Below are 24100 nucleotides of genomic sequence, written 5' to 3'. Positions count from 1 at the left end.
CATTCCAAAATAATACAACTGGCTATGTTTTTTGAATTCCGTTTCTCTCATTATGTTTGGCCAGTAAGATGACATGGATTGCTTAATTAGTGTAAGTCATTTAACCATTGAACCATATAATAATAAACAATAATTGCTGTTTTTTCGGTCAATACGATGATTTAACCACCTTCGAAGTACAATATTGTACTTCTCAGGTGTCTAAATCACCGTATTGACCTCAAAAACCAGCAATAATTGTGTATTATCTCCATTATGATTATTATAGAAGAAAAAAAGGATCTTTATTTTATAACTCATATTTTCATCTTTATGTCAACCAACAAAGAATTATATATTTGATTCAAGGTACGCATTTATTTCACATTTGTTAGGTGCCTTTTTGTTTTATAAATAGTCTTTTGGATTTTACAGACAACTTTTGGTAGACTTTTGACAAGTGTCTTAAGAAATGGTCCTCGTGTCGTACGGACATGTTTTGGGGGGTACATGCGTTGGAACACTGAAGTTCACTTACTTTAACACTGAAAATACAAATGAAATTTCAGGGGAAAAATTTCAAAATGAGGCATGATTTCAACCCAATCACAATATTATTGGATTTGAAAGGATAGACTGGAATGAAGTGTTTAGATTATCTATTACGCTAAATCAAATAAAAAAAATCATTGTTAAAGGGGAAACAGCCGCATTTACTGCATTGTCTTTAACCCTGATAAACTGGTTAAGAAGGTCTACAGGTATGTAGTGGGTAAAAAAAACTTTATATATGTAATTCTAAGACTATTGAAGGGCGTAATAAAATACAAGTCATGTTAAAAATAACATAGAACAGCCAGAAATGTCATATAGCCTGAAAACGTATTGCTGCCACTGTATACAGACACAATGTCTTTACGCTTCTTCTGCATTTTTCCCCTCATTTTGCATTGAATAAAGAACACTCAGAGGATCACTAGTAGATAATTTCGTATCACTTTGCTCATACTCTTAGTATGGATATGAATATATTGAATCATCTTTTTAGATTTTTTTTCATTTCCAACATAGCCCACACATAAAAATAGGAAAAACTACCATTGCAGTTGGAATCAAAGTATGGTTTATTATCGTAAAAAATAAATATCACTATCCATGCCTTACTTTCGAATATCTCACATATTTTCACTCGAAAAAAAACCCACTGTCTTCAAAGATCAAACAGGGTCCTTAATTCATGAATATTTAGTCTGGTGGAATTTTTCTTGAAGTTAAACGCACAGTCTGCCAACTTTCTTTTTTGTTCTTGAAGAGCTATAATTCTCTCCTCTATGGAATCTTTGACCACATACTGCAAAAAGAACCACATAAGTAAAGAATAAACTGAACTTACAGACGATAATTTATTTCCCACTTCTCTTACAACTTTGCCACTAGCAGTACAGATATATACAATTCTCACATAGGATTACAGCAATTTCTAAATGGAGACAAGCTATTGAGAAAAAAATGATGAAATAAGAATATCAGCAGTCTAGTTGAAAGTCAACATTTCTCAAATTCTATGTTTGATACAATGACCTTGTCAGCAAATACAATCTATCATTATGTCGAATGTTGACTGATACTTTTCATATAAACTGTTTAGCCATTATTTTCACACTGAATTGTCTAGGGATTTTTCCATCAGCCAGATCATGACAAGGAGCACACGGTGGGTATGACCGGTCGACAGGAGGATGCTTTCTCTTCCATGGCACCTGATCCCACCTTTGATGTTTTCAGAGGTCCTGATTACTGTTCGTTATCTTCATATTTCATTATAAAGCTTACCTTTGTAATCAAGACGTCTTTGGTCTGTCCAAATCTATGACATCTATCAAAGCACTGTTCTTCTGCGGCAGGATTCCAGTGCTAATAATAAATAAATCAATATCCGTTCTTTAAAATCTAAAATAGGCAATTAAACTCATTATATCTTTGGAAGGGTAAAATCAATTTTTGTTTTTAAATCAAAATTATTTTAATGCAGTACTGACGATGTTTTATCTAACTAACATTAGTTGTTTTCATTCGTATGTCGACTCGGTACATTGAATTGGACTTCAAATAACTCACCCAACAGAGGCTGCTTCACCGTTTGATATCTGACTTGAGACTTAACTGGCCAACTAAACTATATGACAAAAGGGGATGACTCCAACTTTTCTTTCATCATTTTTATTTATGTAGTAATATTCAAATGTCACCTGCATATGGTGTTTATGTTTCACAACTGACTCGATACTTCAAGAGTATGTTCTGAGTTCAATCATGTTGAGCCAGAGACAGTTCACTGTCAAATACTAGTAAGTTGAACTATCTCGTATAAATGAGTATTATAATTTAAAAAATAATAATAAATGGATATATGGTTGTTCATGTTCGGACTGTAATGGAAACATCCACCATTTGCATTTTTGATTTTGCATTGATTAAGAGTTATAGGCAGTTGGCAGTTGTTCGTGCCTGACAAAAGACTACTTTTAATAAGTTCAACATCACAAGCACCACAATTTCCAAGTATCTCTTCATAAACATACCAAAAAGGGTCGCCGAAATATCAAAAATACCAGGCAACAGTGGAATGCTATGGCTAAACCTTAAGTATAATATGAATAAAATCTTACAGTAAAATGAATTCCAGCTTATCATTTATAAACAACATTAAATCGTAAAAATAGTTATTTCTTAAATATCTATAACAATGTAAAATCGGGCGTTTTTACAGAAATCGCAGGAAGCGTCGATTGGTATTTAGTGTTTACAACTAAATATCTACATGCAAGATAGTGAACGTGTTGACTTACATTTATTGATCATTTTGTTAAGCTATTTCGTACAAAATAATAGAACACCCAGTACTTACAGCAAGAAATTTATTTTCTTTTAATATAAAACAATCTATATTCATTTTCGTCTCCCGCGTGGCGCAGTGATTAGAGCGTTTGCTCTAGAGTCGCGGAGTAAGGAGTTGATCTTTACGTCCCGTGTTCGAATGCCATTGCAGGACGTGGAGACCGGTCCTTCGGATAAGACCGTTTAAACCGAGGTTCTGTGTCGCAATAGGTCGTTAGGGAAAAAGATCCCTAACTACTCAAAGACTGAAAGTGCCGAGGACATGCAGGTCTAAATTTGCAGCCCTCCACCGGCAAGTGGTGGCGTCTCAAAAAGAGTAAAAATACTTCAAGGGACATTAAACAAACAAACATATTCATTTCTCCGTGTGGCATTTGATCATTTTATGACTCAAAGATATGTGTACTTGTAATGGACTGCGATCATTCTTTTACGCACATGATGCAATTCAGGAAATTTAAAGGATTTACCGGCATTATGATTATTTCTTCCATTTAAAAACCAGCAGAATTTTTTTTTTTGATAAATAAATCAACAATTTTCAAAATCATTTCAAAGCATTTTTTAAACATAAAACACAATTAGAATCGAGACGATGTTGTCACTTTATTTAAAATTTTAATCAACACAATTTCGCTTAAAATCCGAGGTAAAATTAAATATCATAATTTACAATTAATCGCACAGTTTTCTTTCTACTCCTTCGAAGGGGTCGCGCAGATCATGGCGTAAAATTCCCTCTTGAAAAGTGTCTATTGCAAGATTCAAATTTTAGACCTTAATAAGTGCACTAAATTGCCAATAATTTGTTATATTCATAGTCTACCCGATTAGAACGAATGGATTCATGGCGAAAATTCAAAACTTTTATTTTTATGATAAAAGTCCTTCACAGTCAGCAATTCGCAAATTCTTTGGTCGTTAAAAGGATCTTGTTTGCAAATACAACCCTTCAGCGGGTCGTTTTTTGTATGACATGTTCCTACCAATTGTTATACCATTGTTTTAAAACATTTTCACTACAGATAACCGTTTACATCATCAAAACCGAGGGCTCACGGCGTGTGTGACCAGTGAACAGGGGATGCTTACTTCTCCTAGGCACCTGATCCAACCTGTGGTGTTTCTAGAGGTCCGTGTATTCGCCGTTTACGATTCACTGGATTTATTTGATTGATCAATGATCTTTATCTTCACCTTTTCAACATTCAGCTTAGCGTCAGAGTACATAAAGATTATTATTGAATAGCAAAGAATTTTGTCAATTCGTTACCGGTGTTAGAAGAAAGATTCTTGCTGCTGCTACAAGACTGATGCCCTCTCCTCCAGCTTTCAAAGAAAGCAACATCACTGTTGGAGAGTTTTCGTTTCGGCTTGAAAATACCTCAATTACACGTGCCCTTGCCTTCTGTGTCATTGTGCCATCAAAACGAACAAAGTTGAAGTTCAAATTTCTACAGCAAAGATTATATTTACTTATCACATGTTACTTAGAAAAACTATTATACTAGTATTAAAAATATATCAATTTGAAGACACTAAGGTAAAATTCAAATACGCCCAAATACCTCAGAGGCGGTTCGAGAAGATCCAGGAGTTTTGTAAATTCTGACACTACCAAGACCTTTTCTCTAGGATCATCTTCCCGTAACTTTATCAGGTCGTAAAGAAATGCCGTAGTCTGTAACGAGAGGAAACTACACAATCCCAATACATCACGGAGTTATACTTGCGATGCGACAGGAATACTAATTAAGTAAGAGGCGTTATCTTAACTCATTATAAGAACAAGAAAATACTTTAATTAACCAAACACTCCTTAATATGATTGAAGCTGTGTAGTATGTGAGTAATTTCTATACCTTAGTACTTGCTATCCACGTGTCTAGTTCGGGTTTTTTCAACCGCAGTTCAATTTGGTCGGGTGGTATTTCATAGAACGACTCTCTTTGTATCTGCTTCCTACAGTTTGGACATAATTCAGATCCATTCTTTCCAACAAAAAATATCATTTAAGATAATAACCATGTCATAACTATTCTTGGTCATGCCATCAACATAAAACATCAATTAGGGCACACGATATAGATAATTATACATACGACATATATATAAATTGTGTATATTTATCATCAAAATTTTTGATACTATCTGTCCTCCTGTAATCTCTGCTCGTTCATAATTATTGTAAATATGTATATATGTACCTCTTGCACCATTCATTTGGTTTTTGAGAAAATAAATGATTTAATGAATGAATGAATGAATGACAAAAGGATATCAAACTTACCTGAGACATATGTTGTAGAATGCAGTTTTTACAAAACACATGTTTGCAAACGGTTATTATTGGAGAGTCAGGAGTTTGAAGACAAATACTACACTCGTTTAGAGGAAACCGAAGAAATGAAATAAGGTGCTTTGTGTATTGATTTTGCTCCACTAAATAATTGACGTATCCCATCAAACTTCCGCTGAAATCTGAATAGAAACGGTTTAATGATTTTCCCGTTTGCAGAAATTTGATAATGAAGTATAGAATTATGTTTAGATAACTATTACAATCTGCATTCTTTACCTGTATTTTACTGATGTGTATTAAAAAAAAGGAAAAAAAAATATTCAATTATATTTATTTCTGAAAACAGTCTGCTTTTTATTTAACAAATAAATTAAGGACGGAATAAATTAGGCCTAATGAATAAATAAACAAAATCCTGCTATTTAAGTCTCAAACATAGGAAAAATATTATAATTCAACTGAAACATAGGTAATCAGAGATTACAGAGCTCACCTCAACGAATGTTGTCTTTAAGTAAAGCAAAGTCCCACACTAAACTAATAATCTAGGAGTGAGCATCCCTAGATGCAACATTTATGCAATTTTGGTCTGATAGGGCTTGCAGTTACTTGGTAATAGACTTATCTGAAAACTTAAAACTAGTCACTCATCCAGAAAATGTAAGTCAAATCCTGCATCCGAAGCAAGTTCTGAGATTGTTCGTCCCTTGATGCATCATCCATGCAAGTTTGGATCAGATAGGCCTTATAGTTACTTGGAAATGAGAACTGCACCAAAAATTTAATCTGGTTGCTCATCCGGAAAATTTAGGTCAGATCCAGCATCGAAAGCAAGTCCAGTAGTTTGAATCCTTAGATGTATCATCCATGCAAGTTTGGTCAATATAGGGCTTATAGTTACTTGGAAATGAGATCTGCTCCAAAAACTTTAACCTGGTCACTCATCCGGAAAATATAGGTCAGATCCAGCATCCGAAGCAAGTCCAGTGGTGTACATCCTTAGATGTATCATCCATGCAAGTTTGGTCAATATAGGATTTATAGATACTTTGAAATGAGATCTGCTCCAAAATCCTTAACCTGGTCACTCATCCGGAAAATATAGGTCAGATCCAGCATCCGAAGCAAGTCCAGTAGTGTGCATCCTTAAATGTATCATCCATGCAAGTTTGGTCAATATAGGGCTTTTAGTTACTTGGAAATGAGATCTGCTCCAAAAACTTTAACCTGGTCACTCATCCGGAAAATATAGGTCAGATCCAGCATCCGAAGCAAGTCCAGTAGTGTACATCCTTAGATGTATGATCCATGCAAGTTTGGTCAATATAGGATTTATAGATACTTGGAAATGAGATCTGCTCCAAAATCCTCAACCTGGTCACTCATCCGGAAAATATAGGTCAGATCCAGCATCCAAAGCAAGTCCAGTAGTGTACATCCTTAGATGTATCATCCATGCAAGTTTGGTCAATATAGGATTTATAGATACTTGGAAATGAGATCTGCTCCAAAATCCTCAACCTGGTCACTCATCCGGAAAATATAGGTCAGATCCAGCATCCAAAGCAAGTCCAATAGTGTACATCCTTAAATGTATCATCCATGCAAGTTTGGTCAATATAGGGCTTATAGTTACCTGGAAATGAGATCTGCTCCAAAAACTTTAACCTGGTCACTCATCCGGAAAATATAGGTCAGATCCAGCATCCGAAGCAAGTCCAGTAGTGTACATCCTTAGATGTATCATCCATGCAAGTTTGGTCAATATAGGGCTTTTAGTTACTTGGAATTGAGATCTGCTCCAAAAACTTTAACCTGGTCACTCATCCGGAAAATATAGGTCGGATCCAGCATCCGAAGTAAGTCCAATAGTGTGCATCCTTAGATGTATCATCCATGCAAGTTTGTTCAATATAGGGCTTATAGTTACTTGGAAATGAGATCTGCTCCAAAAACCTTAACCTGGTCACTCATCCGAAAAATATAGGTCAGATCCAGCATCCGAAGTAAGTCCAATAGTGTACATCCTTAGATGTATCATCCATGCAAGTTTGGTCAATATAGGGCTTTTAGTTACTTGGAATTGAGATCTGCTCCAAAAACCTTAACCTGGTCACTCATCCGGAAAATATAGGTCGGATCCAGCATCCGAAGTAAGTCCAATAGTGTGCATCCTTAGATGTATCATCCATGCAAGTTTGTTCAATATAGGGCTTATAGTTACTTGGAAATGAGATCTGCTCCAAAAACCTTAACCTGGTCACTCATCCGGAAAATATAGGTCAGATCCAGCATCCGAAGTAAGTCCAATAGTGTGCATCCTTAGATGTATCATCCATGCAAGTTTGGTCAATATAGGGCTTATAGTTACTTGGAAATGAGATCTGCTCCAAAATCCTTAATCTGGTCACTCATCCGGAAAATGTAGGTCAGATCCAGCATCTGAAGCAAGTTCAGTAGTGTGCATCCTTAGATGTATCATCCATGCAAGTTTGGTCAATATAGGGCTTATAGTTACTTGGAAATGAGACATGCTCCAAGAACTTTAACCTGCTCCAAAAACTTTAACCTGCTCCAAAAACATTAACCTGGTCATTCTTTAGCTGAAATTGCAGCAACTGAAACCTTGACTGGTACAATGAAACACACTAGAAGCATCCTCCATGCATCTCTGACTAATATAGGCCATAGAAGTACTTGAAAAGAAAACTTCTCAAAAAACCTTAACCTGGGACGCCGACGCCGAGGGTATTACATAAGCTCCCTAAACTTCGTTGAGGTGAGCTAAAAATTTTATGCTATAGATTTGATCATATAATTTAATCAATTGAAAAACCGAGAAAATTGAGAATTTAGCAACTATTTTAACGAATGTAAGATTATATATATTCAAAACCTTCATTCAAGAGCATTTTAAAGGGCTTGGACGCAGATTTGAAATTTATGTTTTCTAATCTTTTCAGTATAGTATCATGACTTATATGTTGCTGGAACATTTCACACCGAAATATTATAAAGGCGTGCTTAGAAACTTTTTTTTATCTGGAAATTATTAAAACTACGAATTCCGGGACGTTTGATTGACACATCTCCTTTCACTTTCACGATGTAAAGTATATCCTTAAAATGTAAGAAAAGTGGAATTTTTTGTGTTTTAATCAATAATGCAAAAACTATAATCAAGAAAATTCAAAGTAGAAATGTGAGAAAGCAAGATCAATTCACCTGTATTGTCAGTTCGTGCTCAGTGATGTGTGCAGAATAAACAAATTGAGCACAGTTTCAACGTAAACATGAACAATAACAGAGCTCGGGGTGTCTATGGTACAAATACAAATGTTTGACGTGATGTTATAAAGAATCTCGTTGTCAATGAATTTTTAGAATTTTCGTAAATGTTCAATTCATTAAACTGAAATTAATTTTTGAAATAAAAATAAAAAATTCAAATTATAAACAAAACTGCAGAGCAACTGTGTCCAGGCCCCTTCAAATTTTTATTTTTGTTTTTTAAAAAAGTAAAAAAAAATTTCATTTCTGAAAACGCGACAATAAAATACCTTGTCAGTTAAAGAATACATGTAATGCAAATAAATGAGTAAATAAAGTTTTTAATATTTTCAAATAATAGATAGTCTACTCAGCCATCCCAAATGGAGGTTGAGGAAACAGGATAATACAGAATAATAAATATAGATATCAACTGCAAAATATGACTTTATTTCCAACTCTTTCCCTATAGGTTCATCTTTCCCATATTCACCAACTATGATAGACTATAGCAATCAAATAATTATCTTTCTTGATTTTTACAAATTTTTGCTATACCTGAATTTCAAACTTGCAAAACGGAAACATGTAATAAAGATAATTGATACATATAAAATTGAACACACATTTAAAAATGATCTTTTTCAAATTACCTTGGGAATGAAGATTAATAAGTGACGGATGGCAACAAAGCTGCCGAAGTCGAACAAGAGCTCGACATACGTAACGGAACTCCTCAAGGATCATCCCTCTCTCTATAAACCTAACAAAAGACCAAGAACTTCAGATAATTATAAATTAATAAATTTAATCCAATAAATATTTACTCATACAATTATTTATCAATATCGGCCAAAGGAATTGAATATTAATCCTCTGTCTTTTATTAACTCACCTACAAATTCTATTTTTATACTCCTGAAACTCAATATTGTATATTTCTTTTTCATTTTTGGAAAACTCAAGATATTTAACTCGAACACTTTTTTCTGGTAAGTCTACAAGTCTTTTCCCATCTATTTTTGTTCCTTTCGTTCTTCTTAGAGCGATAGTACTCATCAACTTGTATAATCGTCTAGCAAAGAAAATCTCAACATTATTACATGTACACACCATACATAATACAAAGGTAAAGTTACTAAACATTAATCAGATGTTATCGCCAAGAAATTTATGGTCGGATTACAAAGTATTCACAAGTCAATAAGTAAAAACTTAATTATTATGATCAGCCCTACATTACTTGGTCAGAATGATGAAGAATTGAGACAGAAATTGCGCCTTACAAATTATCTATAATGTAATTCAAAGTCAACATATAACTTGGTATGAAAATATTGTAACTTAATTTACCATACATAACATTGAAGATAATGGTCATGATTCAATAACTAGTAACCATAACAGAGGTTTACTTTCATTATCTAGCAATTTTAAAGCCATATATATGTCAACTTATGTTGAAACTAAAGTCAACTCCAATGACAGCATTAAAATATCCTTGCTTACCATAATCAGAAAAAGACCACAATAAAGGCCAAAGTTGTTGCTCTCATTATAATTTAATAACTTCTAGTATGTATAAAGTTGGATGAGATATCAAGAGAATCATACATGCTTCAATATAAAAATCAAATGGACGAGGTTACCTGCTATGTTAATATAAATTTGAAAAATCATATTTTGATTTACCTATGTGTTAAGGTAAGAATTCTAGTACTATGATCCCATTGGATGATTTCTTTTTCGATTTTTAGCTTCAAAAATATCTTTCTGGTTTAAATAGGGTGACCATAAGACATAAGTATCAGAAAAGCCCATCATCAACAGAGATTAATATTACATTTACTAATATCGAGGCCAAGGTCAAGGTCAAGAACAAGGTCGACTTATGCATGAAGCTGCAAGATTATACATTGAAATAACAATCTCAACAGAGCTTCACAAATCTTGAAGTAACATATTACCTTTTTGCACTTATATCGCCAAACTTAAGTGGTGTTTCTATGACCCGCTCCCATCGCTCATAGTCGTTAAATGTGTCAATATTCAGGAACGTAATCATAGAGAACAAATCGCCAATCTTGTTTTGAATGGGAGTTCCTGAAGATTAAATGATGTTACGTCAAATTCACAATTAAATATATATGAGTGACAGTTAATAAAATGCATATCAAATATAATGTACCTGAAATAATCCATTTTCTTTCGGATAGAAGATTACAGATGGCCTTGCTACACTGAGCATCAGGATTTTTTATTTTGTGGCCTTCATCCAGAACTATTCTAAACCAATTAACTCCTTGCAAAGCATTAACTCCCTTTAAATTAAAGGTGGACATAATTAAACTGCTTCATTTTTGATGCAAAACTTAATAATAACGATATGGATATGGTAATGGAATCTTAATACAGTGTGTATCTACGTACATTAAAGTCACTCCGCACTGTACCGTATGTTGTAATAACGATGTCTTGTTCACTCAGCACCCTGTTGTATCGGTTTTCGTTTTCATGGTGGAATAAAAGTATCTTCAGATGGAATGGGTCACGTACGTGTTCGAGCAGTTGAGCCTGTTCCAAAATTCAAATTCATTAAATAATGTAAGTTAATCATATTTGTCAACAAAAAGAAGGAATTTTCACTAAGAAATATTCGGTGCAATTGACATTTGTACCTCCACAATTGACCTCGTCTGTCTGTTTGTTTGTTATCGTAAATAGAAACTGTGAAATATAGATGTGGTCAATCAGTCTTCAGGAAAAAAAAATGTATGAGATACAGATTTGAAAGCTATTTGTTGATTTGTTTATGACTTATTTCCCATGTGGCCAATGGTTTTAACTTGATTGACAAGATTTAGGGAATCCTTTAACATGGACTCGACACATGCTCAGCATATAAGAATTCTTATACCGAATAATTTTTTCAATGTTCTGGTCATAGTCATCAAAGAAATTATTGAGATATTTAAAAAAAATCCTAATATCAAGTCGTAGGTATAGTAGAAACAGTTTCTTTTTTTCATTAGAATAACGCCAATGTGCCCAGCTGCATATTGACGTCCAGATCCATATTTCAAATCGGATATTTATTGCTTTTTTAAAAGATCATTTTATACGGAAAAAAGTTAAATATTTATAATACCTGTTTACAAAAATAGATATAATATATAACAGACATAAGACAGAATTACTCTAAAGGTACTCTTCTTTGTACCTGGGTAACTAGTGGAAAAGCCTGAAGTTAGTCTATAATTTACATTACTACACATATATAACATTGAGCATAAAATGCTCAGAAGACCATGTGGACCATGAACCTCCTAAGGTCTTATTGCACATCTATAGGATACCACTTATCATATTACAAAAGATGAATTGTATAGGAATACCGGGGACCAGTTTTTTTCTTTTTAAACAAGATGTCGTTTTTCGACCCAAAAGTGCCCCCCCCCCCCCCGGGTGAAATGAAAATTCTAGGATCTTATTGCATATCTAAAGGACACTATCAATCATAAACCAGAAGACGAATTGGCTACTGCTTCAAATGATGAGGAGTTTGAAGAAGAACGTGTGGCATATACCCGAATTTTCTTTAGAAAGTGCGGGTATAATAAGAAACAAAGTTGTTTGCCTCACGACTGTAAATCAAGTACACAGTTTACCTGCCATACACTCAAGATGGACAGTGGCGCCACAATCAAGGTTGGAAAGTGACGTGTATAACGAGGAGTATTTTCTTTCATCTTTGTACTGTCTGCCCGATGAAAATCTGTCACACAAGAGTATACAAATGTAGACCACAGGACACTTTTAATGTTATATATAAGCTCACTGAATGACCATTTTGGTTATAATATTGATGTTTGCTTACAATTATGATCATCTAATTCTATAATCTCATCATCAATGTTTTCCTCCCATTCCTTGTCTTCGTCAGAGTCTATTGATATCACTTCAAAACAAACAGTATTGAAAAAGAATTGTAAAATCAAAGTCTAAACTATTGGAAACATGACAGCAAAACTTACAAGTTTCATGAAAACTTAGTTAAAATGGCTTGTACACGAGTCTTAAGCTACACTCAGTTAGACTGATTAATACTGACCCTCTGGAAGGTCATTGTCTGAATCATCCGAATCTATGAGGATCACTAAGAATGTAAAAAAAAACAGACACAACAGTTAAACATCCTCTCGTCAATATTTAAAATATGTGTACACAGAACGGAAATTGACGAATTGTGTTTACCACTTATGTCATAAGTTAAATTCAGTACTAGACTGTTAAATACCTACCTTCTGAAAATTCATCGTCTGATTCATCCGAATTTATAAGGATCACTACAAATGTTTCAAAAAAGTATATCATACTAATAAAATCTGTCGTCAGTCTTTTCATATTCAGATATAAATTGATTTTTTTTTCAATTTACCAGGTGGTTGGCTTCCTTCCTCAATCAAAATGACCTCTGAATCGTCCTACAAAGTAAAAACTTTTTCCAAATATCGATGGGCTATTAATAAAACCTGATGCCAAAGAAGTTTTTTTTTCATCCAAATAATTTGGCTATTTCTATCATTATTTATTTCATATCTATTAAAATTCCCAATATGCCATAAAAACTGTTGACTTTTTAATCCTTTTTTTTTTTATAGAAATGAATGTTAATTGTTTAAGTTTTGTTGAGAAAACCTCTCTGCTGTTGCTCGATTCTCCATGTTCAGTATCCATCTCGTCATCATTCCACACTTCCTCTTGATGTTCTTCTCGATCCGCCATAATAAGAGCAATCATCGTCAGAGTTTTCCCCAAACCCATGTCATCAGCTAAAATTCCTGTATAAATTGAAGAGAAGGGGTATAGACAGTCATCTTCATATCTAGTAGCCTCAATTTATCTCAATTCATGTGTGAAAATGTAGAATTATACTCCCCTTGAGTAAGTTAATTTAAAATTGACATTTAAGGTGGTGAGTCATTATCTACAGTGACTGATTATTGTAATCAAATTACGTATCGTTTATGGTGTCCTTCTTTGCAATTCAGAATATTTTGGAGAGAAAAAAGTACAAAATACTAGAAAAGCATATTAATGCATAACATTGTGGTTTTGAGTACTTTCTTTGGTTATGAAGAACAAAGCTTTTTCAATACCTAATGCCAGCTAGGTTTTACAAAAAAGTACAGTTTTCCAAGGTTTTTCAAAAACCTCTATTTAATAAGAGATAGATACGTAACTGTGACAGATAAGAAACCATCAAACAAAAAAAAATCTTTAATATATATTTAAACTTTTAAACATGCTGAATTTTTTTAAAGTAAAATATATACTAGTAGAATTTAATACCTATATATATATATATATATATATATATATATATATATATATATATATATATATATATATATATATATATATATATATATATATATATTCTGTTAAAGAATGAACTATATAATCATATAAACAACCCACGGTTAATTACTAAAAGAATGAGTGTTACAACTAAATTACTTCACAGAAGCAGCTAAAAAAAAAAACTTCAATTTTTACATGTTTATTTAATATAGAAATTAGTTTTGCCGTATATCCAATTATATTTACTGAAAGATTATCTACTGAATTTGGAAAAAGAAGTCGCAACTGGCGATATTTTAACCAGCTTTACAAATTTATATGTATTAACACAACTACAGAGTTGGTAGTTTACAAAAACAAAAATGAGTTTCTATATCTGAATTAAGTTTTATATACAACTGCCTATTTCTGTTGCTTTAAATCTTTTTTATTGGTAAATATGTTTAGAATTTTAGAAAAGTTGAAACTTTTGCATTGCCTTTAAAAATGTTTAGGATTTAAAAAATAAATTAAATATCTATTTTGAAAAATAACATGTATTATACTTAATTTTAGACCAGAATAAAGTAAAAATTTGACTAACACAGATTAAACAACATTTTACATACATTTTGTAAAAATAAAACTTACCGCCACGAACACTCGGTGGTCTGGAGACTTCTCGACATAACGTCACTTGATTGAAGTAAGCGCCATCTCTGTATTCCCAAAAAGGAGGAAGCAGCTTCCCACTCTCTCTCTCCTTCATCCAAAAAAGAGCTTGCTTCTGATGTCTATGAAGAGGTGTTGATATTGTCTTTTCATACAATGAAATATATGGAGATAACGAACAGTGTTCAAGCTCAAAAGTCCTTTAAAAAATACAAAATAGGAGCAGAGCAAACACGGACCTCCAAACATCAGAGGTGGGATCAGGTGCCATGGAGGAGTGAGCATACCCTGCCGACCGGTCACACCCGCCGTGCTCCTTGTCATGATCGGGAAATAACGGAAAAATCCGTCGACAATTCAGTGTGTAAATAATGGCCTAACAATTAGTATGAAATACGTCAGTCAGCATTTGATTCAATGATAAATTGTATTTGCTGACAAGGTCATTGTATCGACCATAGAACTTACGAAATGATGACTTTAAACGAGACAGCTGATATTCTTGTTTCATCAACTTGTTTGTCAATAATTTACCTCGTTTTAGAAATTGTACATACGTAGAGCATGCTCTTGCGTATCGAATCAACTGAGAGATATATATACCCCGTATGCAGGTGATGAAGGTATATTGCTGCATAAGTAAGGGAAGTTGACGATTGAAAAGTTAAAGTCATCACGTTTATCATAAAGCTTGGTTGTTAGATTACCATTAACGTCTTTTTCAAGTAAAATATCCAAATATGAAACAGATGTGTCAGACTCTGTGGTATCTTTTATCTCAAACTCACCAGGATATATCGTATCGACATCAGAATGGAAATAGCCATTATTAATTGACAATACATCGTCGATATATCTAAATGTCGAGTTGAAGGCCACAGCAAGTGTTGTCTTCTTTTCACGTACAAGATTTTGGACAATAGATTGTTGGAAGACCTGGTCTCCAAAAACCACATCGATATTGTCAATCAGAAACTCAAGCATCTTTTTAATGTCAACTTCAGAGTACTTGTGTGTACAATCAGAATGTTTTTTAACAAAATAATTTTGCAAATGACCAATGACAAGGTAAGTATATTTACGAGTTCCATTTTTATTGAAAAAGCAGCTGTCAATGATATCAAAAAGCCTGGACTTTAATTTATCGTGGGGAATGGTTGTGTATAAAGTAGAAAAATCGTAAGTTTATAAGCTGTTGATTTTGGTAAAATCTTGTGATTTCAAATTTTCCAAAAGTTCTTTGGAATTTTTAAGTATCTACATCTGATTTACACCACTTCTCGAATATATTGTTGCACAGTACTCTTGAAGTTTCTCCTTCACCACTGTTAATATCTTAGTGAGGAGTAAAGAAAGAGGCTTGGTTGAACATTTACTGGAACCCGCCATGTATCTTTGTTTGTAAGGATTTTTATGAAGTTTCGGAATCCAATATAAATATGGTAATTCAAATTCATTTTGATTGTTTGGAATATTAAAAATATTCAAAACTGACATATGATTTTGAAGAATTTCTTCCTTAGAAAGGGAACTACGAGTATAAGTTGGATTACCACTTGTAGAATTAAATCCAAGTTCCTCTAAAATACATTTAATATAATGAGCCTTACAAACAAAGACAATGTTGTTACCTGCTTTGTCAGCAGGGACCAGTACGTACTGATCATGTAATCTATCTAATTCTTTTTTCACTTCTGTATTATTGAATACAGAAGGATAGATGGTTCTCATATTGCCCCTCAATCTTTTAATGCGTGATTTTAACATACATCTGATACATTTAATCCATTCTAACAAAGTGTCAAGGTCTTCTTTTTCATGTCTGGCCCATCGCCTGGCGTAGTCCTCTACAGAATCCATAATATTTATGAAATTCCGACGCCAGTTGAAGGATCGGGGTTCCCTAAATTTAGGACCTTTAAAAATTAGTGATCTAAGGTCCTCATTATTAACTTTATTTACGTCACCAGTAATAACGTGTCCAGCAGGACTATAGTTATAGGGCGAAGAAGAACATGAACACGATGGAGGATTATGTTTCGGATATTCGATATCAAGGCCCTGGATTTGTAGGAAATACAAGGTGTAGTCTTAAACTTGAAATATGGTGGAATACAAGACTGGACCCTTTTGTGATTAAGAATATTACTTATATTAACCGCTTCAATCCCTTTGTTGGCATATTGAATTTTAAGGAAAAAACTGATTGTTTTAGCTGCATTTTCTTCAGTAAAACGCGGGGGTTTAAAAAGCCTATGATTTGCAATATCCATAATCACAGATCCGAGCCTATATTCTGGTGTCGAGGAATCAAAAAATGGACTTTCTTTGACCTTTTCAAGAAGACTATTCAAAAGTTTCAAAGATACAGAGTAGAGTTTGGTGCGAATATGATGTAGACCTAACTGTTGATTTACGTAAGGTAGCAATGAATCAAAAGAGACATCGTGTATTAAAGGTTTATTGTAAGACCGATGTTCATGACTACGCTTACGTCTCTGTGTATGGTTAAAAAAAGTCCCATCACATTTACATTGTTACACTGTGGACTGGAAAGATTTCCAACACTATCGACATTGTCATTACATCCATAGGGAAAGGCTGTCCCTAGCTTCCTAATCCAAAATTCTTCTTGTTGTCTACGGAAAGTTGTACTCAGTGATGGACTGTTTGTGTGGTGGTAAATCTTTTCTAGAATTCTAACTTTCATTGACAAAATAGAATGATCAGGTAAATCAAAATGTTTGTATAAAAGTTGCTGACCAAAGTCAGCTATTCGTAAATTCTATGTTCGTTAAAACGGCCTTGTTAGCAAGTATAAACTATCGCTGGGTCGTATTTTGGCTGACGTGCTTCATACCATTTGTGAGGCCTTTGTCTAAGAAAACGTTTTCATAATTTCAGTTAATGTTTTTATAATTATTTTACGACTTTTCCCCTGCGTGTTCCTTCCAGCTACAGGGGTCCTAAATATGTAAGCCCAAAGTAACACTTCATTCTTACATTTATGAAGTAATATTCAGCTTTCATCTGTTGTTAACGTCTTCCAACCTATTCGACACTCAAGAGCATCCTCTGAGTGCGATCAATTTTAAAATCGAGGCAGGTTACTGACAGATAAGTTGATTTTACAGGGATTTCAACAACCTCGTTTAAAGTCAGCTATTCGTAAATTCTATGTTCGTTAAAACGGCCTTGTTAACAAGTATAAACTATCGCTGGGTCGTATTTTGGCTGACGTGCTTCATACCATTTGTTAGGCCTTTGTTTTATACTAAATTTGACTACGGAATATTCCGTCTACCTGATAAATACATAGGGTTCACAGCGGGTATGACCGGTCGACAGAGGATGCTTACTCCTCCTAAGCACCTGATCCCATCTCTGGAATTTCTCGGGTCCATGTTTTATGCCCTGTTTACAGATTTGTGTTGTTTGTAGATTTTATCGATCAGTGTTCGTTGTATTCGCCTTTTTCTACATAAAATCCGAGTAGCTGTTTTGCTAACCGATATAATCGTTCTCCAGTATATATATGGAACAAAATGTAAATGATATGAAACATCCATATGTTGAAATTTAATGTAGAGATGAATATAATGTTAAATTAAGAAAAATTTAAGTTAAAAAAAATCTTTAAACCTTCGGGGGTTCAGCAATACCATCTTTCTTTCCTTCTGTTAAAGCTTCAAATAACCTGTCCAATTCCAATCCCTCCTGTTATAAAATAAAAAGATCAAACTATACAGTAATCAAAGTATACAAGTTGAGTTAGATGATCCACTCTGGTCCTTTCAAAGAAAATAAAAAAATAATACTATTAAATGTATTCACTTTATACATTACCTCTTTCAGATTTTCGAAACGGTTTCCACTGAAAGTGATGTACCACTGATCTCGGTAATATACAATGCCTTGTTTGATGTCCTCCTCTGATTCTGTTGGATTCACCACTATATTTATATACGCTTTCAACTTGGATAGTTTCTTTAAAGTTTCAATTTTCTCATTCTTTACTCCCCAAATTGTAATGTCTACTGCTAGTGTATTAGAAACATGCTGCTCACTTCCAAATGGTGTAACTCTATGTAAAATAGAAAAAAAACTGTATTGATTTGTTGACAATCCCTCTGTAGCCGACAGTGGCCTTCAATTCCACATACATCAATGAGTTTTAACAATTAATTTCTTTTCAAATTATACGTTGATTCGATATATCCAATGGAACTAGAAATAAAAGACACCAAGGTGTCTGACACATCTGCTTGGTGTTTACGTTTCCCTGATGATTCGATACACAGGGGCATGTTCTGCGTGCGATCAATTTCTAAACGAAGGCAGAGAGTCAGACTTTTTAGTGTCTTTTATTTCGAATTCTGTGGGATATATCAAATGAACGTATGAAGAAAAATGAATCTTACTAATTAATAAAACGTAATTTATATATCAAGAAATTTTTGGAAAATTTGAAATCACAAGATTTTACCAAAATCAACAGCTTATAAACTTACGATTTTTCTACTTTATACACAACCATTCCCCACGATAAATTAAAGTCCAGGCTTTTTGATATCATTGACAGCTGCTTTTTCAATAAAAATGGAACTCGTAAATATACTTACCTTATCATTGGTCATTTGCAAAATTATTTTAAAAAACATTCTGATTGTACACACAAGTACTCTGAAGTTGACATTAAAAAGATGCTTGAGTTTCTGATTGACAATATCGATGTGGTTTTTGGAGACCAGGTCTTCCAACAATCTATTGGAATTCCAATGGGTACCAATTGCGCCCCGTTATTAGCAGAACTTTTTTTGTATTCATATGAAGCAGAATTTGTCCAAAATCTTGTACGTGAAAAGAAGACAACACTTGCTGTGGCCTTCAACTCGACATTTAGATATATCGACGATGTATTGTCAATTAACAATGGCTATTTCCATTCTTATGTCGATACGATATATCCTGGTGAACTTGAGATAAAAGATACCACAGAGTCTGACACATCTGTTTCATATTTGGATATTTTACTTGAAAAAGACGTTAATGGTAATCTAACAACCAAGCTTTATGATAAACGTGATGACTTTAACTTTTCAATCGTCAACTTCCCTTACTTATGCAGCAATATACCTTCATCACCTGCATACGGGGTATATATCTCTCAGTTGATTCGATACGCAAGAGCATGCTCTGCGTATGTACAATTTCTAAAACGAGGTAAATTATTGACAAATAAGTTGATGAAAAAAGAATGTCAGATGCCTCGTTTAAAGTCATCATTTCGTAAGTTCTATGGTCGATACAATGACCTTGTCAGCAAATACAATTTATCATTGAGTCAAATGCTGACTGACGTATTTCATACTAATTGTTAGGCCATTATTTACACACTGAATTGTCGACGGATTTTTCCGTTATTTCCCGATCATGACAAGGAGCACGGCGGGTGTGACCGGTCGGCAGGGGTTGCTCACTCCTCCAGGGCACCTGATCCCACCTCTGATGTTTGGAGGTCCGTGTTTGCTCTGCTCCAATTAAGTATTGTTTTATGGACTTTTGAGCTTGAATACTGTTCGTTATCTCCATATATACCATCTAAAAGTTAAATTATAGGTAAAGGCAGGAAGAGACTTCTTTTCATGTAGAAGGTTTTGAATAAATTCTGCTTCATAAGGTAATGGAACATTAACCTTATTGTGATTTTTTTTCATTTATGTAATACATAAAAAATGTATTTTATATATATATATATATATATATATATATATATATATATATATATATATATATATATATATATATATATATAAGGAATCACTGTCTAGTTAGAAGAGTATGCATAAATTATCCCACATTTCCAACTATCATTGATGTCCCTGGCATACTCTACTAACTAGACAGTGATTCCTTATATTTCCATTTCATTGTGAAATAAAATTGTAAATTTAAATTTTAGATTTTAAAAATGTAGACTAATAGAATTAAATTACGCGAGGCCTCACATTTCAATTTCAATAGTACCCGCCCACTGACGTCAAACACAATGACAGCCGCATGAGAATTACATGCATATATTAGGCCTCCTAAGCGTCAGACACAAGGACAACCGCACTAGAATTTCATGCATATTAGGCCTTCTTTGCTTCTGACCTTTCGTTTGGCGAAATTTACATTCCGGTAGAATGATCAAGAAATCAACTCAACTAACTTTCAAAGAGTTATCACAGAGAAAACAAATAGAAATGGAAATATATATATATATATATATATATATATATATATATATATATATATATATATATATATATATATATATATATATATATATATATATATATATATATATATATATATATATATATCTGGTATATAAAATAGACTATAATGATATATTGAAAAAAGCAAACTTTTCAGGCTCTACACGACGCAGATTGAACTACAATAGAAATATCAAATAATATTTTACATCCCTAATTTTAGCAATTAGCATATAGTGTTTATGTTTCCCAGATGATTCGTTGTGCAAGAACATGCTCTGTGTACTTGCAATTTCTAAAACCGAAGCAGGCGACTGACAAATAAGTTGATTTTACAAGGGTATCAATAATCTCGTTCAAAGTAACATTCCGAAATTATACACAACATTTTAAACTTCTAAAGTCGATACAATGACCTTGTTTGTAATTGCAACATATGTCGAATGTTGACTAATATATTTAATAAGAATTGTAAGGTATTATTTTCAAGACTTTCAAAAAGATTAGAGACAAGGTACTTTTACAGAAATAGGAGGTACTTTGTTGAAGGGATTTTAATTAAATATGTTTCAAATGTCATGATTTTAGCCGGGTAATAATGCTGGGTACCAGCAGATTTTGAAAGGCATGGGTATGACATTTGATTTGCGCCTTAATGTATTTTTGTCATAAAAAAAGGGACAGCAAATTAATTAACCACTCTATTTTTTTTTTTTTATTTTTCAATCGTCAACTTCTCTTACTTATGCAGCAATATACCCTTAACACCTGCATATTGTGTGTATATCTCTCAGTTGATTCGATCACAGGAGTTCGCGTACCTATCAATTTAACCAAAATTTTCAGTAAATAAAAAAAAATACGTAATACCTATGATAATAACACAAGGAGTGCAACGCATTCCAGGTCACCGGGGAACCCCTCTCTTAATATCGAGGCTGCCGCGCAATCAATTTTCAATCGAAAATTATAAAACACAAACCATTCTTTTCGGAAGGAACCATTCTTTATGTCTGTTAATGCATATGATTTGAAATGCTTGTTTAACAACAGTAGCAGTGACATTTCTCAACGACTTCGCTCAAACGTTGGTTGTCCGCGACGCCATTACGTGACGTAATACGGGCGCGTCGCTTTACCCAAAAGGAACATATAATGCCTGAAATGAACAATCACATACAATATGATATCAGAGATAAAGCTTTTAACTTGTAATACGAGTACTTTTTTGTCTATTGTGAAATATATATAAAATATTTGACACATTTTACATAATAAGTTAGCAGTGGTATTTAAAAGATTAAGGGGGGGGGGTCAATTCACAACTTATGGTTAATAAATACAAATTTTTATGTATTGATGGAAAAATATGTGAATAATTTGGGGGGGCTGACGTCATCTTCATTTTTATTCTAAAATATTAAAAAAAAATGCCCGCGAATCTTTATAATTGATTATTAACTTAAGTATACTAAAGTACTTCCTTGTCTTGACCCTTTAGACATTGAACGGGTATGTGTTTTCCAACCCCTATTGAATTTATTCAATGTAGTATGCTAAAAATTAAGCATCTATTAATACTAGGTTACGTTTGAGGTGTTCAAAAAACTTGAAAGCAGGAAGTAGAACGGGGGGGGGGGGGGTGCAATCCAAGTTAATGTGTCTTCAATTTTGGCGAGGAAATCTTTGACAAGTAAAAAAAGGAAGAACGAAAAGATTATTCAACAATCGTATACTTTGAGAATTTAATCAGTATTATCACGGAAGATGGCGTACCCATCAATTGTAACGAAATTTTCAGTAAATAAAAAAACTATTAAATACTTATTTTAAAAAAAAAAAAAAATACGTAACACTTAATAATATGTGCTCATGCTCACCTGAGCAGAAGGCTCAAGTAAGCTTTTCTGATCAATATTTATCTGTTGTTTTAACAAGAAAAAAGAGGCCATTTTATAAGTAGGCCTATTTATATATGGGTATGTATTTACTATGTTGACGTACAAGTTGTCGGGGGGGGGGGGGGGGGGGTCGATATTCAAGGGTTGTTCAATCGCTGGACGTGCGCTTCCATTTTACTTTTATTTATTGGGGGGATATATGATTTTTTTATTGAACTATATCACTCACAATTTTGTTCACATGCATGCAGTGTTACATTATTAAATAATCCATTTTACACATACATGTACAGATCCTCGCACACTTCATGCAAGAATATCAAAAAGTGCCCGAAGCATTTTTTGAAATGATGTTTCAAATGTCAAAAGGAAATAATAATTATCTTTTAGGAGAAAGACACTGCTCAAAACATTTCCCTGTTACGTTCAATACATTTGTCTACTGGAAGTACATGTAATTCATTTTGATTTCTTTTATGTATCATTTTGTACGTTGTATTCTTCACATTATTTACACCTGTATGTAAAAACGGAGAACTGTTGAATTTGTTTGTAGAACATTCATATCGTACATGACTTAAGTTATCTAAATTTCCATGTTATTATTCATCTCTGGCATTTTTTTTTCTTTTTGGGTAAATCAACGCACCCATTATAACGTCACGTAATGGCGTCGCGGACAGCCAACGTTTGGGCGAAGTCGTTGAGAAATGTCACTGCTACTGATGTTAAACAGGCATTTCAAATCATATGTAATTACAAAAGGACACGGCCAGAAGTCTTTTAACGTGGTTTGTTACAAATTTCACTTGGAACTCCTATTTATTTGCTCAAGATCAGTATTTTCAGTAGGCAGAAATGAACTTGATCAATTATGCTTGAAAAGTACTCACTGTGAACAATCACCTGACTTGTTCAAGACAAGTAAACATACCCCACAGGGTATAATTATCATACAAAGGCCTGTACAAAATTGAAGTCATAATAAAATCATCATTATATTAGTTAAAATAAGAAGAAACACACTAGAGGTGTGATGAAATATTTAGAAACACAAAGAGTTTTATTTCTCATGCAAAATATTCTTTCTTGTGTAAAACAATTGTCCAAATGAAGGGCCATACCTTCTTTTAAGGGGAGATAAGAATGCGTGAAAATTTAATGTTTTTTCAAAAATCTTCTTCTGAAAAACCACTGGGCCAGAAAATTTTAAAATTATGTGAAACTTCATTACTTAGTGTAGATTCAACTTTGTCCAAATCATGACCTTCAGGGGTAGGGTGCGGCCACAATAGGCGATCAAAGTTTTGTAAACATGGGAATGTACAGTTAAACACGCTTACAACAAAGTGCCTGGGATGGACGATTTTGCTTTGTTATAAGTGTAATTGCTCATATCCATTAAGTTTACAATATATTTTAAAGTCACGGGGAATGAAAATCGCTTTGCTGTAAGTGTCAATTCATTATAG

The 24100-nt window shown here is 33.4% G+C and overlaps 3 protein-coding genes and 1 long non-coding RNA gene across 4 annotated transcripts in view; 1 reads left to right on the top strand and 3 right to left on the bottom strand.

The window, feature by feature from the left end:
• LOC133181863 (programmed cell death protein 7-like) overlaps positions 1-24100 on the top strand; it is a 292001-nt gene that overhangs the window by 258102 nt on the left and 9799 nt on the right. The gene's annotated exons all lie outside the window — the stretch shown is intronic.
• On the bottom strand, positions 1057-12215 carry LOC133182460 (helicase-like transcription factor). Its single transcript, XM_061317308.1, has 12 exons — positions 12118-12215; positions 10880-11023; positions 10638-10770; positions 10417-10552; positions 9345-9524; positions 9103-9212; positions 5168-5358; positions 4740-4868; positions 4446-4558; positions 4151-4331; positions 1813-1893; positions 1057-1330 (listed from the first exon to the last, which is right to left on the bottom strand). The coding sequence occupies exons 1-12, from the start codon at positions 12196-12198 to the stop codon at positions 1190-1192; spliced, it is 1620 nt and encodes a 539-aa protein (XP_061173292.1). The 5' UTR covers positions 12199-12215; the 3' UTR covers positions 1057-1189.
• Positions 12327-12935, bottom strand: LOC133181869 (uncharacterized). Its single transcript, XR_009720498.1, has 4 exons — positions 12888-12935; positions 12751-12795; positions 12561-12605; positions 12327-12407 (listed from the first exon to the last, which is right to left on the bottom strand). It is a non-coding gene; the product is annotated as an uncharacterized LOC133181869 (long non-coding RNA).
• LOC133182459 (helicase-like transcription factor) lies at positions 13043-18356 on the bottom strand. Its single transcript, XM_061317307.1, has 4 exons — positions 18311-18356; positions 14444-14609; positions 13148-13290; positions 13043-13048 (listed from the first exon to the last, which is right to left on the bottom strand). Exons 2-4 carry the CDS (start codon positions 14559-14561, stop codon positions 13043-13045), a joined length of 267 nt encoding a protein of 88 aa, XP_061173291.1. The 5' UTR covers positions 14562-14609; positions 18311-18356.

The sequence above is a fragment of the Saccostrea echinata genome, unplaced genomic scaffold (assembly GCF_033153115.1).
Source record: "Saccostrea echinata isolate AGI-Se365-2 ecotype Australia unplaced genomic scaffold, CSIRO_AGI_Sech_v1 ptg000009l, whole genome shotgun sequence".
NCBI lineage: Eukaryota > Metazoa > Mollusca > Bivalvia > Ostreida > Ostreidae > Saccostrea > Saccostrea echinata.
Note: the sequence above shows the minus strand (reverse complement) of the source record. Positions and strands in the feature narration are given on the sequence as shown.

Coding starts and splice junctions, on each gene's coding strand:
- LOC133182459 (XM_061317307.1), bottom strand. CDS start 14,561: ATGAAGGAGAGAGAGAGTGGGAAGCTGCTTCCTCCTTTTTGGGAATAC. Junction 13,291..14,443: donor ACCACCGAGTGTTCGTGGCG/GTAAGTTTTATT, acceptor CAATTTATACAG/GAATTTTAGCTGATGACATG.
- LOC133182460 (XM_061317308.1), bottom strand. CDS start 12,198: ATGAAAGAAAATACTCCTCGTTATACACGTCACTTTCCAACCTTGATT. Junction 4,332..4,445: donor CTTCTCGAACCGCCTCTGAG/GTATTTGGGCGT, acceptor TCTTTGCTGTAG/AAATTTGAACTTCAACTTTG. Junction 1,894..4,150: donor GAATCTTTCTTCTAACACCG/GTAACGAATTGA, acceptor ATTTATTATTAG/CACTGGAATCCTGCCGCAGA.